The following is a 16,918-nucleotide window of genomic DNA, read 5'->3' on the forward strand; positions in this document are numbered from 1 at the left end:
TTAATGATTTGCAATGAACTCATCCTTTTCCTCTCTTTCCTTTTGTGCCTTGCATTTTATTTATTAACTTACTTAGTGGTTACTGATGTGCACCTTTCCACTCTCCAGATTTTAGTATCAAGTGTGGAATTCTGTTGCTACCATCAGTTTAAATGCCAACATTGTTTCTTTAGAGTATTTTGGTTATTTTTGTTTTTATACGGTAATCTAATCACGTAACTGTGCACACCTTTGAGCCCTGCAGCAGATGTGCTATTTTAAACAGTAACATTATCGGACACACAACAGTTAACTGTACTGCATGTGTCCAGTTACTCACTGTAGCGATATTTTAATTGTGTGTTCTCTCTCATTTTTATACAACATATATTTGTACGAACAATCTTTTGTATGTCTTTTAAATATAACTGCTTGAGTAATAAAAACTGATCATAATAATAAAGTGTGCCGTCAAGATAAATTTTATATAGAAAATCAAGAGTGTGTACTCCACGTGTTTGACCATTCAGGTCATATAAAATTCTTCCCATATTTCTACCAGAACATACCAGAACAAATGTTTTTATTCACGAATAGAATTGCAGGCCGGAGTGGCCGAGCGGTTCTAGGCGCTTCAGTCTGGAACCACGCGACCGCTACGGTCGCAGGCTCGATCCTGCCTCGGGCATGGATGTGTGTCATGTCCTTAGGTTAGTTAGATTTAAGAAGTTCTACGTTCTAGGGGACTGATGACCTCAGAAGTTAAGTCCCACAGTGCTCGGAGCCATTTTTGAACAAATCGAATTATTTTTACCAGTCGACAAAATGGATAACAATGCCAAGCACTGAACAGTTAACGGCCTTTGATGTACAAATCTTGCAAGGAAGTCTTTGGCTAAGCATTGTTTCCAATTATATTGCAACACCAATTAAAAATAAACGTAGAGTAATGAAATTTCGGGAACACACTTGTGCAGGTAACATACTTAAGTGATTATCACTGCAAGATCATAGGTTAATGTAAGCGCGAGATAAGCAAACACGAAATGCTGGTATATTAATAACCGGTGTAACTGCTAGAAATTTGAATGCAAGTATGCAAACGTGCATGAATTGTGTTGTACACGCGCCAGATGTTAGTTTGCGGGATGGAGTTCCATGCGTGTTGCACTTGGTCTGCGAGTACAGGGACAGCTACTGCTGTTTGTGGATGACGCAGGAGTTGTCGACCGATGATGTCCCGTATGTGCTCGATTGGACACTGATCTAGTCATCGGGCAGGCCAAGGCAACATGTCGACACACTGTAGAGCGTCTTGGATTACAGCAGCGTTATATGGAGGTGCGTTATCCTGCTGGAAAACGTATCATGGAATGATGTTCATGAATGACAACACAACAGGTCCAGTCATCAGATTAACGTTCAAATTGGCTGCATGTGATAACCACGAGAGTGGTCATACGCAATCGCATCCCAGACCACGACTGCAGGTTTAGGTCCTGGGTGTCTAGCACGCAGACAGGTTGGTCACAAGCCCTCAACTGGCCACTTCCTAACCGCGTAAGGGCCGTCAGTGGCACCGCGGCAGGACCAACTGTAATCAGAAAACACAGACGTCCACTCTACCCTCCAATGATCTATTGCTTGACACCACGTAAGCCGCAAATGGTGGTGGTTTGGGGTCAATAGAATGCACGCTGCTAGGCATCTGGCTCGAGCTGTTCTTGAAGTAACAGATTTATAACAGAATGAGATTTTCACTCTGCAGCGGAGTGTGAGCTGATATGGAACTTCCTGGTAGATTAAAACTGTGTGCCGGACTGAGACTAGAACTCGGGACCTTTGCCTTTCGCAGGCAATTTGCTCTATCAACTGATCCAGCCAAGTACGACTCACGACTTGTCCTCACAGCTTTAATTCTACCAGTACCTCGTCTCCTACCTTCCAAACTTTACAGAAGCTCTTTTGCAAACCTTGCAATGTCAGATTTATAACAGTTCGATGTGTCACTGTAGTGCTAGTTGCTGCTGATACAGTACGACGCACCAAGGCGGTATGTCGAGCACGATGGACGTTCCTCTCAGTAGTGTCACGTGCCCCGGAGCCCAGTCTTCTTGCCGCCGCACGTTCCTGGGAGCACCGCTGCCAACAGTCATGTTCAGTGGCTACATTCCTGTCAAGCCTTTTTGCAGTGACAAAAAAGCAACTTTCAGCTCCTCGTAGCCCTATTACTCCACTTTGCTCAAACTCGTGAAGTGCTGATAAAAACGCCTTTGTCGCGTTCAAGACATCCTCGAATAACGTAAACTCATCAAGTTCAATTTCAAACGTGACTAACGCTCACGACCATTACGGCGAGTATTCAAAGCAAACCTGGTTACACCTTCATACTGGCGCTGCTAACACCACTCTTATACACTACTGGTTATTAAAATTGCTACACCACGAAGATGATGTGCTGCAGACGCAAAATTTAACCGAGAGGAAGACGATGCTGGGCTAAGCAAATGATTAGCTTTTCAGACCATTCACACAAGGTTGGCGCCGGTGGATACACCTACAACGTGCTGACATAAGGAAAGTTTCCAATCGATTTCTCATACAAAAACAGCATTTAACCGGCGTTGCCTGGTGAAACGTTGTTGTGATGCCTCGTGTAAGGAGGAGAAATACGTACCATCACGTTTCCGACTTTGATAAAGGTCGGATTGTAGCCTATCGCGATTGCGGTTCATCGTATCGCGACACTGATGCTCGCGCTGGTCGAGATCCAATGACTGTTAGTAGAATATGAAACTCGTAGGCTCTGGGGGGTAATACGGAAAGCCGTGCTGGGTCCCAACGGCCTCTTATCACTAGCAGTCGACATGACTGGCATCTTATCCGCATGGCTGTAACGGATCGTGCAGCCACATCTCGATCCCTGAGTCAACAGATAGGGACGTTTGCAAGACAACAACCATCTGCACGAACAGTTGGACGACATTTGTAGCAGCATGGACTATCAGCTCGGAGACCATGGCTGTGGTTACCCTTGACGCAGCATCACAAACAGGAGCGCCTGCGATGGTGTACCCAACGACGAACTTGGCTGCACGAATGGCAAAACGTCATTTTTTCGGATGAATCCAGGTTCTGTTGATAGAATCATGATGGTCGCATCCGTGTTTGGCGACGTCGCGGTGAACGCACTTTGGAATCGTGTATTCGCCATCGCCATACTGGCGTATCACCCGGCCTGATGGTATGGAGTGCCATTGGTTACACGTCTCGGTCACCTCTTGTTCGCATTGACGGCACTTTGAACAGTGGACGTTACATTTCAGATGTGTTACGACCCGTGGTTCAACCCTTCATTCGATCCCTACGAAGCCCTACATTTCAGCAGGATAATGCACGACCGCATGTTGCAGGTCCTGTATGGGCCTTTCTGGATACATAAAATGTTCGACTGCTGCCCTGGCCAGCACATTCTCCGGATCTCTCACCAATTGAAAACGTCTGGTCTATGGTGGCCGAACAACTGGCTCGTCACACTACGCCAGTCACTACTCTTGATTAACTGTCGTATCGTGTTGAAGCTGCATGGGCAGCTGTACCTGTACACGCCATCCAAGCTCTGTTTGGCTCAGTGCCCAGGCGTATCAAGGCCGTTATTACGGCCAGTGGTGGTTGTTCTGGGTACTGATTTCTCAAGATCTATGCACCCACCCATATTGCGTGAAAATGTAATCAAATGTCAGTTTATATATTTGACCAATGAAAACCCGTTTATCATCTGCATTTCTTCTTGGTGTAGCATTTTTAATGGCCAGTAGTGTACGACTGTTGTAGAAACACGCCTATCAATCACCGTCGCACATCTCCTCCTTGGCATTTCGATTTTTTTTCCATCAGTGTATTAGGTCGGTGCATTACGTCGCGTTTTCCCAGAAGCTTTATAAGCACAGCAGATACGCATAAGAGAGACATATTAGTCGCTAATAATATATTCTCCTTCACTATTTACAATGTTGGGGTAACTTTTTGATTCCGCAGTTGTAGAAATCGGGTGGTTTTGAGGTGAAGAACTCGTCGAGCCACGTGTGGAGCACATTTTCATTCAGAAAGGAAGTTTCTTGGAGATTGTTCTATAGAAAGCGCAAAAGATTTTTAAGGGTAGAGCCCCTCCACGTCCACACTAATTAGGTAACCGTCTCAAAAGATCGACTGCCACCAACGTATTTGTTAGTTACTAATAGAGGACTTCACGGGATGTGGGACCGTGATGTTATCCGTAACTATGGGTAGGACTACCCACTAATTCGGTTGCTTCAAGGAGGTAGATAGTGGACTAAAAGCGAACGAAGGGTAACGGTTTCAAGTTCAGAGAAGAATGAAGTTGCTGTTGCTGCCGATCGTGGCCTTGGGCGAGGACTGCACGCAGGTGCTTGAAGGTCCCCTCCTCCACAGGCAGGGCGGCTGCGCAGACGGCCCTGCCTGCCGCCATCACGGCTTTAAGGGCCGCTGCCGCCTGCTCCACCACGGCGCGAAGTTCGCCGCCGCTGCTCTTTTCGGGCAGGAGCTGCGTTCCGACCATCCTCCTTTGAGCGGTCGTCCCCGCTTTTGGCGGGGAGAGCTTGTCACCGTGGTGTCCCTCTGCTGTACTGGGCTGGTCTTGGTCTAAGCCCGTCGTCGCCGTTTTCGTCTTATCCTCCGCTGCGTCGGTGCGGCCGACACGCCGCGTTCGGCTAAAGCCCTCTAGATACAAGGCCTACGCACAGCGGCCTTATTGGCACGTGACGTCACAAACTCTTGGCTATATTATCTTTAGTCGGCCGTCCTGTTGGCGTGTATGTAGTGTTCAAAGTGTGTGCCACGTGAAACTGATATATATTTCATACAGTGTTCGCCTACAGTTCTTCGAAGTATGGGATACGTTTGTTGCGTTCCTTTATGCCAGAGAAATTATAAATTCCAAAATCGCATGAAAGTGCACATATTTCGATTTCCCAAATGTGTGAAGATGAGAAATCGCTGGATTGCAACTATTCACAGACATGAATTTGTGTCTACGCATCATTCAATGATAAGTAAATGACAAAAATTTGTAGCGTGCTATTTATTTCCATTGTACCACATTGTTTTTAAAAACAGTTATGTATCATATACCAGTATAATTTGTTTCTCAATTCTGGACCATTGCTGCGAGGTTAATACGAAGCTGTCTGTGAATTGTCTCATATTTGCAGCTATTGTCAAACAGAATAGCTATATTAATTAGTGTGGCTCGAAAATGTTTAGTATGCCTTATAATTCCTACCAGATTATTGAGTTTCCAGTACTTTTATTTGTAAGAGCTACGGAATGATTTTGTTCAGTTTTACTTATGCAGCTATTCGGAAAAAACTTCAATTTGAGTAAACAACTTTAGAAAATTGCTTTAATGAGTTCAGTGTTCGACAGATTAAGCAGTATAGAAAGTATAATTTTGAGGTAGGTGCATTGTGATTAAATTAACAGCACTCTGTGACACGAATTTCAGTCAAGGATATACGAGAAACAATCTTTTCATGTTTAAGGTTCTAAAGCTCTGGAGAAACAGGGAAATAAAATATTTTTTTTATTTATTAAACATTATGTCAGGAGGTGTTCCATTTCGTCGAATGATGTGAGTTTCGTGTGAGGTCAGCAAATTTTGAAGTGTATAGGAAAATTTACGAAAATAACAGGGGGAAACAAATTCTTACATTCTTTAGCAGCTCCGGCTGCTTTTTTTAAAACCGGAAACGTCTGCTTGTTGTTGCAGATTGCCGATTTTTTCTGCAAGAAAACATAGCTCCTGAGGTAAAAGACAGAATCTAAAATTATAGTTTGTATTCAAGCCTAGAAACGCGTATTTCAGGCAAATCGTCAAAATAATTCTACATCTTGAAATAACATAGGGCAGTTTTGTTGAGTTACTTTACGCAATGATATAAATTTCCATACTTTCATTACAAGGCCACGTAGAAGAAAGGACTGATGTCCCTATGCGGTCTCAGCTCTAAAGCTCGTAAAGTTCGTATAGCTGTAGAGTGCTTAACAGGAGCGTTCCGATACAGACCCGGCCATCAGTATGTGACGTCACAAGTATGCGCGCAGGCCTGTAGTCTAGGTGTTGTTGGTTCGGCCCGGCTGTGGTTTGAAGAAGCCGGACAGCCAAGCCAGCCGGCGACGTGTGGCCCGCCGCACCGAACACAGGTCGGCGGAACTTCTCAGCCACGGTCACAGCTGCAGCTGCAACTGTCATGCTCAGCTGAGCACATAATGCAGCTACTGCGTTGGCTCCTCGCCCTGGCACTTCAAGCACTGACGCGAAGGTTCTGCCGTCACGGGGAAGCCCAGCAACTTCCTCAGTGAGTTGACTTAATTAACAACGTAGGTCGTTTACACTGCGACGGCAAATAGCGGCATTCTCTTCTTGTTGGTTCGTTTATACAGCCGTAAATCCGTATTATCGAACCCTGCGCGCAACAGCCGTTCTCAAACTGCTGTCTAGTCACTATACCAAGGCAGCCTGGGTCGTCTTCACAGTTCTTGCAGCAGTGGTCTTCACTCGCTCCAGTGGCGCTTCGGCAATATGGCGGCCACAACGCTCTTGATCGCCGTGAGGTCGGCCATGTTCGATCATAGAATCTGAATCCACAGGCTCGTAGACTACCTCATCCTTTCTGCAGCTCGTCATCAAGTCTAACAGCTCTGTCCGCCCGCATCTGCACTTGACGTACAAAGGGGGAACAGGCTACAATTCCTCGAATCTTCTTGGCGTGGTCCGTGGTCGGCAGACTCAGTGAGCTGCAAGACCGTGGTGACAGTTTTTTCTGCACTGCTTGTCTCCCCATGCAGCGGCGCGGAGAGCTCGACAGTTGTTAAAACAACGTCCGACAATTTGCGTTTCGCCGGGGCCACAGCACAGAATTTCTTCACGAGCTCTCTTCGACCGAGCAGCGATCCGCAAGCCTCGCTGGCTCGGGCCGTACTCCGACACGAGCGTAAAAGGTGAAGAACCGAGAGCGCAAGAGCAGGTGAATAAGGGGGGTGCGGCACGACTTCGCACTCCAACTCCTCTACAGTGATTTTTACCAGTCTGGCAGAACGCTGGCTGTCGTTACAGTGGAGTAGCATCACTACACCCAGTCAAATGGCTGGCTGTCGTTACAGTGGAGTAGCATCACTACACCCAGTCAAATGGCTCTGAGCACTATGGGACTTAAGATGTAAGATCAACAGTCCCCTATAACTACTTACACCTAAGTAACCTAAGGACATCACACACATCCATGCCCGAGGCAGGATTCGAACCTGCTACCGTAGCGATCGCGCGGTTGCAGACTGAAGCGCCTAGAACCGCTCGGTCACACATGCCGGCTACACGCAGTCGCTCCGGTCGTTGTTCTTGGTTTGCGCCTGCAAGACGTCTCAGTTGTTGACAATAAGTGTCAACAGTGATGGTTATAACACGAGGAAGCAATTCGTAGTACACCACACCGTCGCTGTTCCACCAGATGCATAGCCTATTCTTCTGTGGATGAACGCAGGTGTTTGAAAGGGAAGTTCATGGTTTGTTTGAGCTGAATCATTCCTTTGTTTTCCTTATGTTAGCGCAAAACCACCACTTCTCGTCACCCGTAACGGCTCTGGACGGGAATGATCGGTGTTGTTCACGAACCAATCGATCGTGAGCAAGCAGAGATGCTCATATGGCGACTTGCTGATTTTTGTGATTTAGCTTAGAGCATGAGGGTCCCACACACACGATTTCTGAACCTTTCCCACCGCATTCAACTGTTGCAAGATGGTGGTTTGATCACAATCACATTTGCCAGTTCTCGTGTGGACTGACATGGATCATTGTGCATTAATGCCTTTAAACGATCTTCATCAAACCACGAAGGTCTTCCTGAACGTGGTGGAGTCACTAATGTCAAAACGATCCTCTTAAAACGAGGAAACCATTTTCTTGCCACGGTCTATCCAATGACATTATCTTCATACACGGCACAAATGTTTATGGGTGTCTCCGCTGCTGTCACCTCTCTACTGAATTCAGACACCAGAATATATCGTAAATGTCCTCCTTTCTCCACTTGGCGCTATATTTTCTAGCATACACAGCTCCACTCACTATCTTCAAATGACAAAATGACAATATGTAAGCTCAAACAGCAACATTAATGGCTATGAGCACTATGCGACTTAACATCTGTGGTCATCAGTCGCCTAGAACTTAGAACTAATTAAACCTAACTAACCTAAGGACATCACACACATCCATGCCCGAGGCACGATGCGAACCTGCGACCTTAACAGTCGCACTCAAACAGCAACAGTGAACTACAAATAAATCACGACAGTTGATAAAGAAACACACAGCAGCCGGGATACCGACATGCAAAAGAAAAACTCTAAGTACTTACGCAAATATTTCCCCGCAAATGTTTCCTGTAAAGCTTGGTGAGTTGGTATTAGATATTCATGGATTCTTTGTGGGAAAACACTTTAGCAGTCATGACACAATATTTATACATTACTATATGAAATGAGTCCGCCGCTCGTGTCTCGCGGTAGCGTTCTCGCTTCCCGAACACGGGGTCCCGGATTCGATTCCCGGCGGGGTCAGGGATCTTCACTTGCCCCGTCATGACTGGTTGTTGTTGTGTCGTCTTCATCATCATCATTCACTCCCTTTACGGTCGGAGGAAGGCAATGGCACACCACCTTGCCTAGTACGGCGGTGCTGGTCTCTCGCATCGTTCCACTATGCTCTTTGAAAGAGCATGGGACTTCATTTCATTTCATACGAAATGAGTGAACTTTTACACTTTCAATAACCGTAATAGAGTGTTTTGTTCATAGACACCCAAGTCGGTTCAGATTTGAACCTTTTTATCCGCTAACTACTTCGGCACTTAATGTCCAACATCCTCGGGGCGATTATTTACCTTTTATTGTAAACAGAAAACAACTTATATAGGGAGGAGAAGACGTTTATACAGTATGGAACTGTGAAACATATTTTATGGGACAGATGACGTTCGACAATAGTAGATACCATGAAGAATAGACTAGGTAAGAGTTCTATGGAAGTTGGAGGGACCGTTTATGAGACAACCCCTAAAAGAGTTCTAGCAACAGCAAACTTGGTGCTAAATCCAACAGCGGATGAAGAATGATACACTAGCATGTGCTATGGTCACACCACGAGATGTTCACCGTCAGAGGGTCGAGGGGTACGGAGAGAGGGGAGTGCCCTGTGCGCATGATTAACACGTATGGCGAAGTCCTGGCGGGAAACATCAGCCGTCTCAGTGTAAGGTGTAAAGTGGACCAATGTTGGCACTTGAAGCTATATCCGTCGGCTGTTATAGAAGGCGGCATCAAATAACAATAATGACTTGCTTGTTAGTATGCGCGTGTGTGCGTTTTAGTGGTGAGTCATATGTATGTTGTACATGCATGTTACGGGTAAAAGTACAGAACTGTAGCAACAGCAACAAGTCATTTTGTTAAGCATGAGGATTACTTTTCAATACTTTACCAGTGTGTAATCAGCCTGTATGAGCCTGAAAACTGACTTGAGTTTATATATACATACAAGGGTGGTCCATTGATCGTGACCGGGCCAAATATCTCAAGAAATAAGCGTCAAACGAAAAAACTACAAAGAACGAAACTCGTCTAGCTTGAAGGGGGAAAGCAGATGGCGCTATGGTTGGCCCGCTAGATGGCGCTGCCATAGGTCAAATGGATATCAACTGCAATTTTAAAAATAGGAACCGCCATTTTTTATTACATATTCGTGCAGTACGTAAAGAAATATGATGTTTTAGTTGGACCACTTTTTCCGCTTTGTGATAGATGGCGGTGTAATAGTCACAAACATATGGCTCACAATTTTAGACGAACAGTTGGTAACAGGTAGGTTTTTTAAAATTAAAATATAGAACGTAAGTACGTTTTAACATTTTATTTCGGTTGTTCCAATGTGATACAAGTACCTTTGTGAACTTATCATTTCTGAGAACGCATGCTGTTACAGCATGATTACCTGTAAATACCACATTAATGCAATAAATGCTCAAAATGATATCCATCAACCTCAATGCATTTGACAATACGTGTAACGACATTCCTCTCAACAGCGAGTAGTTCGCCTTCCGTAATGTTCGCACATGCATTGACAATGCGCTGACGCATGTTATCAGGCAATGTCGGTGGCTCACGATAGTAAATATCCTTCAACTTTCCCTACAGAAAGAAATCCGAGAACGTCAGATCCTGTGAACGTACGGGCCATGGTATGGTGTTTCGAAGACCAATCCACGTGTCAAGATATATGCTATTCAATGCCGCTTCAACCGCACGCGAGCTGTATGCCGGACATCCATCAAGTTGAAAGTACATCGCCATTCTGTCATGCAGTGAAACATCTTGTAGAAACATCGGTAGAACATTTCATAGGAAATCAGCGTACATTGCACCATTTAATTGTCATCGATAAAATGGGGGCCAATTATCCTTCCTCCCATAATGCCGCACCATACATTAACCCGCCAATGTCGCTGCTGTTCCACTTATCGCAGCAATTGCGGATTTTTCGTTGCCCAATAGTGCATATAATGCCGGTTTACGTTACCGTTGTTGGTGAATGACGTTTCGTCATAGAGCCCGTGCAAAAAATCCGTCATCGTCCAGTAATTTCTCTTATGCTCAGTGGCCGAACTGTACACGACGTTCAAAGTCGTCGCCATGAAATGCCTGGTATATAGAAATATGGTGCGGGTGCAATCGATGTTGATGTAGCATTCTCAACTCCGACGTTTTTGAGATTCCCGATTCTAGCGCAATTTGTCTGCTACTGATGTGCGGATTCGCCGCGACAGCAGCTAAAAAACCTACTTGGGCACCATCATTTGTTGCAGGTCGTGGTTGACGTTTCACACGTGGCTGAACACGTCCTGTTTCCTTAAATAACGTAACTATCCGGCGAACGGTCCGGACACTTGGATGATGTCGTCGAGGATACCGAGCAGCATACGTAGAACACGCCCGTTGGGCATTTTGATCACAATAGCCATACATCAACACGATATCGACCTTTTCCGCAGCTGGTGAACGATCCATTTTAACACGGGTAATGTATCACGAAGCAAATACCTTCCGCACTGGCAGAATATTACGTACTTATGCGTTTGTGACTATTATAGCTCCATCTATCACAAAGCAAAAAAAGTGGTCCAACTAAAACATTCATATTTCTTAACGTACTACACGAATATGTAATAAAAATGGAGGTTCCTATTTTTAAAAAAACGCAGTTGATATCCGTTTGACCTATGGCAGCGCCATCTAGCGAGCCAACCATAGCGTCATCTGGTTTCCCCCTTCAAGCTAGACGAGTTTCGTTCTTTGTAGTTTTTTCGTTTGATGCTTATTTCGTGAGATATTTGGTCCGGTCACTATCAATGGACCAGCCTGAAAATATATCAGTCTCTTCATTTTATGTCACAACGTGGTATTGACCAATTCAAAATTTCATATTCATTTGCAAATTTGTGACTAAAGTATTTAGGGCCTGCGTAAATAATCAGTTACGCATGTAATCGCCTCACATCCAGGAAACCAACTATTTTTTTATTCACCTTGGGAAAATTCAATACAGAATAATTACTTTAATTTGCACATTTAACTATATAATTTCCAATTAATGTAAGACGTACACAAAATCACGAAAACAACTACTGTTTTCTTTGAATTGCAACATCTTTGTCTTGGTGTCGAGAGCCTTTCGGTGCAACGCGTGTTGCTGATTGGCCACAATGGCGAAGTGTTGTAACACATGAAGGGTCTGTATATTGTATAAAGGGAGATGACATGAACGCACTGAAGAGTGAATAAGCATAATAAGTTTTAATTCATTTGTTTGATTTGAAAAAACCTGAACCACTGGAAGTCCGGCAAAATATAAAAGAATTAACCTATGAATTTTCTACAGATAAGGGGTTAGTGATGTACAATATTCAGCGTGAGGACACAGACATTATCATAAAATAGATGTGCGTTTCCTGTTTTCGAAAAGATTTAAATTATATTGGAAAAATGCTTTTAAATTATTCTTGAGTAAACTGGAATCACAGTTAACCCCAGTATAACACATATATTTCCGAATAATGAGAATAGGTATTATAGCTCTGTGAAGGATCAAACCGTCTATCAAACTTCACTAGTTTGTCAATATATTTGACAGTGTTTAGCTTTGTTTGTCAAACAGAGATTGTTTGACCCTTTTTAGAGAAATTTTAATTGACAGCCGAGCTGTCAAGAGGTCGGACGTTCGCTGCGTTGATGTTTCGCCGCTAATGTTTAGCGAGGATGAGTTCTTTTATTACAGTTTATCTCACCGTTGTGGACAATACGATCAGAAACGTGTATAGATGAAAACAAAAAATTTGCAGGTGTGAGTAGGACTACACTGAGGGTTCCGTAGAAACTTAATTATGTTTATACTTAGTTGGTCCGTTCTGGGAACCGACGATATTGACGATTTTTGCCTGTTATCCACATTGACACTGGCAAGATATCGGTCCCAGGGATTCCAAGTCTTTCGAGAACTTTTTTATTTCAAGTCTGAAGTTGGACAACAAATGAAAAAAGAAATATTTTTTGTGTGATACAATGACAGATTAACAATTATGGACTTTTTCCTTTTAATTATACTGTGAAACTTTGCTTCTTGCCAAATTTCATGATTCTAGACCCATGGGAAGACCCTGTAGGTTTTGATGAATGAGTTTTAGAGTACGAAGCGGTGATATAATTGGCCATATTTTTTATTGAATTAACACAGAAGCTTACAAGCTGTACTGCACCAAGGTACAATACACCTTAGTATGTGACACAAATTTGATCTTGGTAAGTCTAACTCTTCCTGAGAGAAACGATTCTTGACAGACAGAAAGACAGACAGAGGGGCCGACAACACTACGATCTCTTTATACAGAACGAGGCAAGGAACCCTCAAAAACAATGGCAATTACCTAAGTGGTAGCTTGCTGCGTGTTTCCCATCCATGTATTACGTAGAAAGACTATAAGAAGAAAATCAATATTCCACGCACTATATACAAGCGGGAGTGCAATAAAAGAATCGAAGCTTCTTCCATGGACGATGTAAGTGTCCACATGTTGTCATATTTTAATGAATTTTCATTAGAGAACCAAGCTGAGGAGAGCAGATTTTCGCGTAACTATGTCTTCTGGTTCATTGTGCGTGCGAGGTTATTAGAAGTTTGGTTGTCCATTCGAAGAAGGTTTATGTAATAATCAGTTTCTGAGTGTAATATTTCCTTTAACAAATTTTCTTTAGTAGACTATATTTATTCCTCAATTTCACATATTCCTTGCACAAGGGCTCCGTTTTCTTTTCCTTCTTTACACACAGTGCTAAAGTAAATACAAGAAATGTTTTCAATTATTCAAAACGACAGTCGCAATTGCATTATTTATTTTGCCGCCAACCGGTTTCAACCCCCGATGGGGTCATCTTCAGGCAATTTACACCATTTGGTCGCTCGCTGGATTCGTCACCCTGCCTGTGCACGGCTGGTAATTGATAGTTGGCGGCAAAATAAATAATGCGATTGTGACTGTCATTTTGAATAATTGATTATAAGTAAATTAATCGCTATTTACCTCCATACAACTACGTTGTCCAAAAATTTAAGAAATGTTTTGTCTGCATTGATAGCCGTTCCCAGTAGTCTCAAAATACACCACGACACAATGTGCACAGCGTGACAGCTGTTTCAGAAAGTCAGGTTAAATTTTCAATGTCTTCGCACTTGTTTGACAAACCCGTTGAATGGAAACAGTGAATTTGACAAACACTTTTTCTCTTTTGAAACTTCCTGGCCAATTAAAACTGTGTGCCGGACCGAGACTTGAACTCGGGACCTTTGCCTTTCGCGGGCAAGTGCTCTACCAACTGAGCTACCCAAGCACGACTCACGCCCCGTCTTCACAGCTTCACTTCCACCAGTACCTCATCTCCTACCTTTAAAGCTTAGAGAACTTGCCCGCGAAAGGCAAAGGTCCCGAGTTTGAGTCTCGGTCCGGCACACAGTTTTCATCTGCCAGGAAGGTTCATATCAGCGCACACACCGCTGCAGAGTGAAAATCTATTTCAAGTTTTCTCGTTTGCAGGTGCGTTAACGTTAGAAGCCCCAGTAATGGACCATCGCCAGCTGTTCTCACCTGAGTCAGACTCCTCGCTGTCGGTGACATCATCTTCCCACGATACGTGCGCCTGCTTCTTGAAACGGCACTTCGGCTCGCGAGTGCGTGAGGACATGGGTTCACGCCTGTGACTCGAGTGCGCAACCTCTTAACGACGCGACGAGTAGATCAGCAAACCCGCTGGAGGTGTCGGCCACGTCACGCTCGCGAAGCGAGACACGGCACGTAGGTGAGCGGCGACACCTGACGGATGCGAAATTGTCTTGGCAACGCGCCGGCGCTGCCTGCACCTGTTGGCTGCCGCCACTGTGTGACTCCGGCGTCGGCGGCTGTCGGGCCGGCGCCGGCCGAGCCCGGACTTCCGCCGATACCCCGGCTGCATCCGTGTGTGTGTGTGTGTGTGTGTGTGTGTGTGTGTGTGTGTGTGTGTTTGTGTGTCGAGGAAAATCCAGTAGCACGCCGCCAGGGGAACGGAAACAATTGGTCCTTCCAGTGGTAACTTGCAGATCATGCGGTAACGGAACAAAGCTGCCCCCCCCCCCCCCCCCCCTTCAAACAGCCGTGTACCGCAAGTCTCTAGAGGAACGGAAGGTTCCAAATGATTGGAAAAGAGCACATTAGTTGCAGTTTTCAAGAAGGGTCGTCGAGCAGATGCGCAAAACTGTAGGCCTATATCTCTGACATCGATCTGTTGTAGAATTTTAGAACATGTTCTTTGCTCCCGTATCATGTCATTTCTGGAAACCCAGAATCTTCTCTGTAGGAATCAACATGGATTCCGGAAAAGCGATCGTGTGAGACCCAACTCACTTTATTTGTTCATGAGACCCGGATTTTCCTTGACTTCCGGAAGGCGTTCGATACAGTTCCGCACGTTGCCTGATAAACAAAGTAACAGCCTAAGGAATATCAAACCAGCTGTGGGGCAGGATTGAAGAGTTTTTAGCAAACAGAACACAGTGTGTTGTTCTCAATGGAGAGACGTCTACAGACGTTAAAGTAACCTCTGGCGTGCCACAGGGGAGGGTTATGGGACCATTGTTTTCACAATATATATAAATGACCTAGTAGATAGTGTCGGAAGTTCCATGCGGCTTTTCGCGGATGATGCTGTAGCATACAGAGAAGTTGCAGCGTTAGAAAATTGCAGCGAAATGCAGGACGATCTGCAGCGGATAGGCACTTGGTGCAGGGAGTGGCAACTAACCCTTAACATAGACAAATGTTTAATCTATTGCGAATACATAGAAAGAAGGATTCTTTATTGTATAATTATATGATAGCAGAACAAACACTGGTAGCAGTTACTTCTGTAAAATATCCGGGAGTATGCGTACGGGAAGTTTTGAAATACAGCTGGAATACAGCAACCTATCATAGCTACTTGCTTAAAGCCGACCATGACAATAATTATGAAAATAAATACATAAATTTAATTACTATTGCAATACACAGTGCATACATTTGAACAGGACAGTTTTTTGTACCTAATCCTTGCGCAAAACACTCCTCCTACCGACATATTCAATCACAATTTGAAAACGAAGACAATCATGCACTGCATACGAAAATGGCTTCTACATTTGCTTGTCTAACTGCTAACATTCGAAACATATAATGATGTTCGAAATCCAGCCGCTACAGAACAGTATCTACCAGAGACGGAAAGAGTGGCTACATAAGTACACTATGTGATCCAAAGTATCCGGACACCTGGCTGAAAATGACTTACATGTTCGTGGTGCCCTCCATCGGTAATACCGGAACTCAAAATGGTGTTGGGCCACCCTTAGCCTTGATGACGGCTTCCATCTCGCAGGCATACGTTCAACCAGGTGTTGGAAGGTTTTTTGGGGAATGGCAGCCCATTCTTCACGGAGTGCTGCACTGAGGAGAGGTATCGATGTCGCTCAGTGAGGCCAGGCACGAAGTCGGCGTTCCAAAACATCACAGAGGTGTTCTATAGGATTCAGGTCAGGACTCTGTTCAGGCCAGTCCATCACAGGGATGTTACTGTCATGTAACCAATCCGACAGAGGCCGTGCATTACGAACAGGTTGTCGATCGTGTTGAAAGATGCAGTCACCATCCCCGAATTGCTCTTCAACAGTGGGAAGTAAGAAGGTGCTTAAAACATCAATGTAGGCCTGTGCTATGATAGCGCCACGCAAAGCAACAAGGGGTGCAAGCACCCTCCATGAAAAACACCACCACACCATAACACCACCGCCTGCGAATTTTACTGTTAGCATTGCAGACGCTGTCAGATGACGTTACCAGGCATTCACCATACCCACACCCTGCCATCGGATCGCTACATTGTCTACCGTGATTCGTCACTCCAGACGTGAGCCCTCTGTTCAACGTTTACGCTCCTTACACCAAGCGAGGCGTCGTTTGCCATTTACCGCCGTCATATGTGGCTCATGAGCAGCCGCTTCACCGTGAAATGCAAGTTTTCTCACCTCCCGCCTAACTGTCATAGTAGTTGCAGTGGATCCAGATGCAGTTTGGAATTCCTGTGTGGTGGTCTGGATAGATGTCTACCTATTACACATTACGACCCTCTTCAACTGTCGGTGGTCCCTGTCAGTCAACACACGAGGTCGGCCTGTACAACTTTGTGCCAAACGTGTCCCTTCACGTTTCCACTTCATTATCACATCGGAAACAGTGGACCTAGG

General features: G+C 44.7%; 1 protein-coding gene across 6 annotated transcripts in view; it reads right to left on the reverse strand.

Moving 5' to 3' along the window:
- LOC126354052 (anoctamin-7-like) overlaps positions 1 to 16,918 on the reverse strand; it is a 725,127-nt gene that overhangs the window by 306,919 nt on the left and 401,290 nt on the right. For 3 of the 6 annotated variants that reach the window (XM_050003407.1, XM_050003408.1, XM_050003405.1), the window contains exon 1: positions 14,253 to 14,500. The exons of 1 other annotated variant lie outside the window; for it this stretch is intronic. In XM_050003407.1, the coding sequence (XP_049859364.1) occupies positions 14,253 to 14,349 (97 nt within the window). In that variant the 5' untranslated portion in view covers positions 14,350 to 14,500. Of the gene's footprint in view, positions 1 to 14,252; positions 14,501 to 16,918 lie in introns of those variants that run through there. 2 more of the 6 variants (XM_050003404.1, XM_050003406.1) reach the window with 1 other exon arrangement.

Source organism: Schistocerca gregaria, chromosome 3, assembly GCF_023897955.1.
Source record: "Schistocerca gregaria isolate iqSchGreg1 chromosome 3, iqSchGreg1.2, whole genome shotgun sequence".
NCBI lineage: Eukaryota > Metazoa > Arthropoda > Insecta > Orthoptera > Acrididae > Schistocerca > Schistocerca gregaria.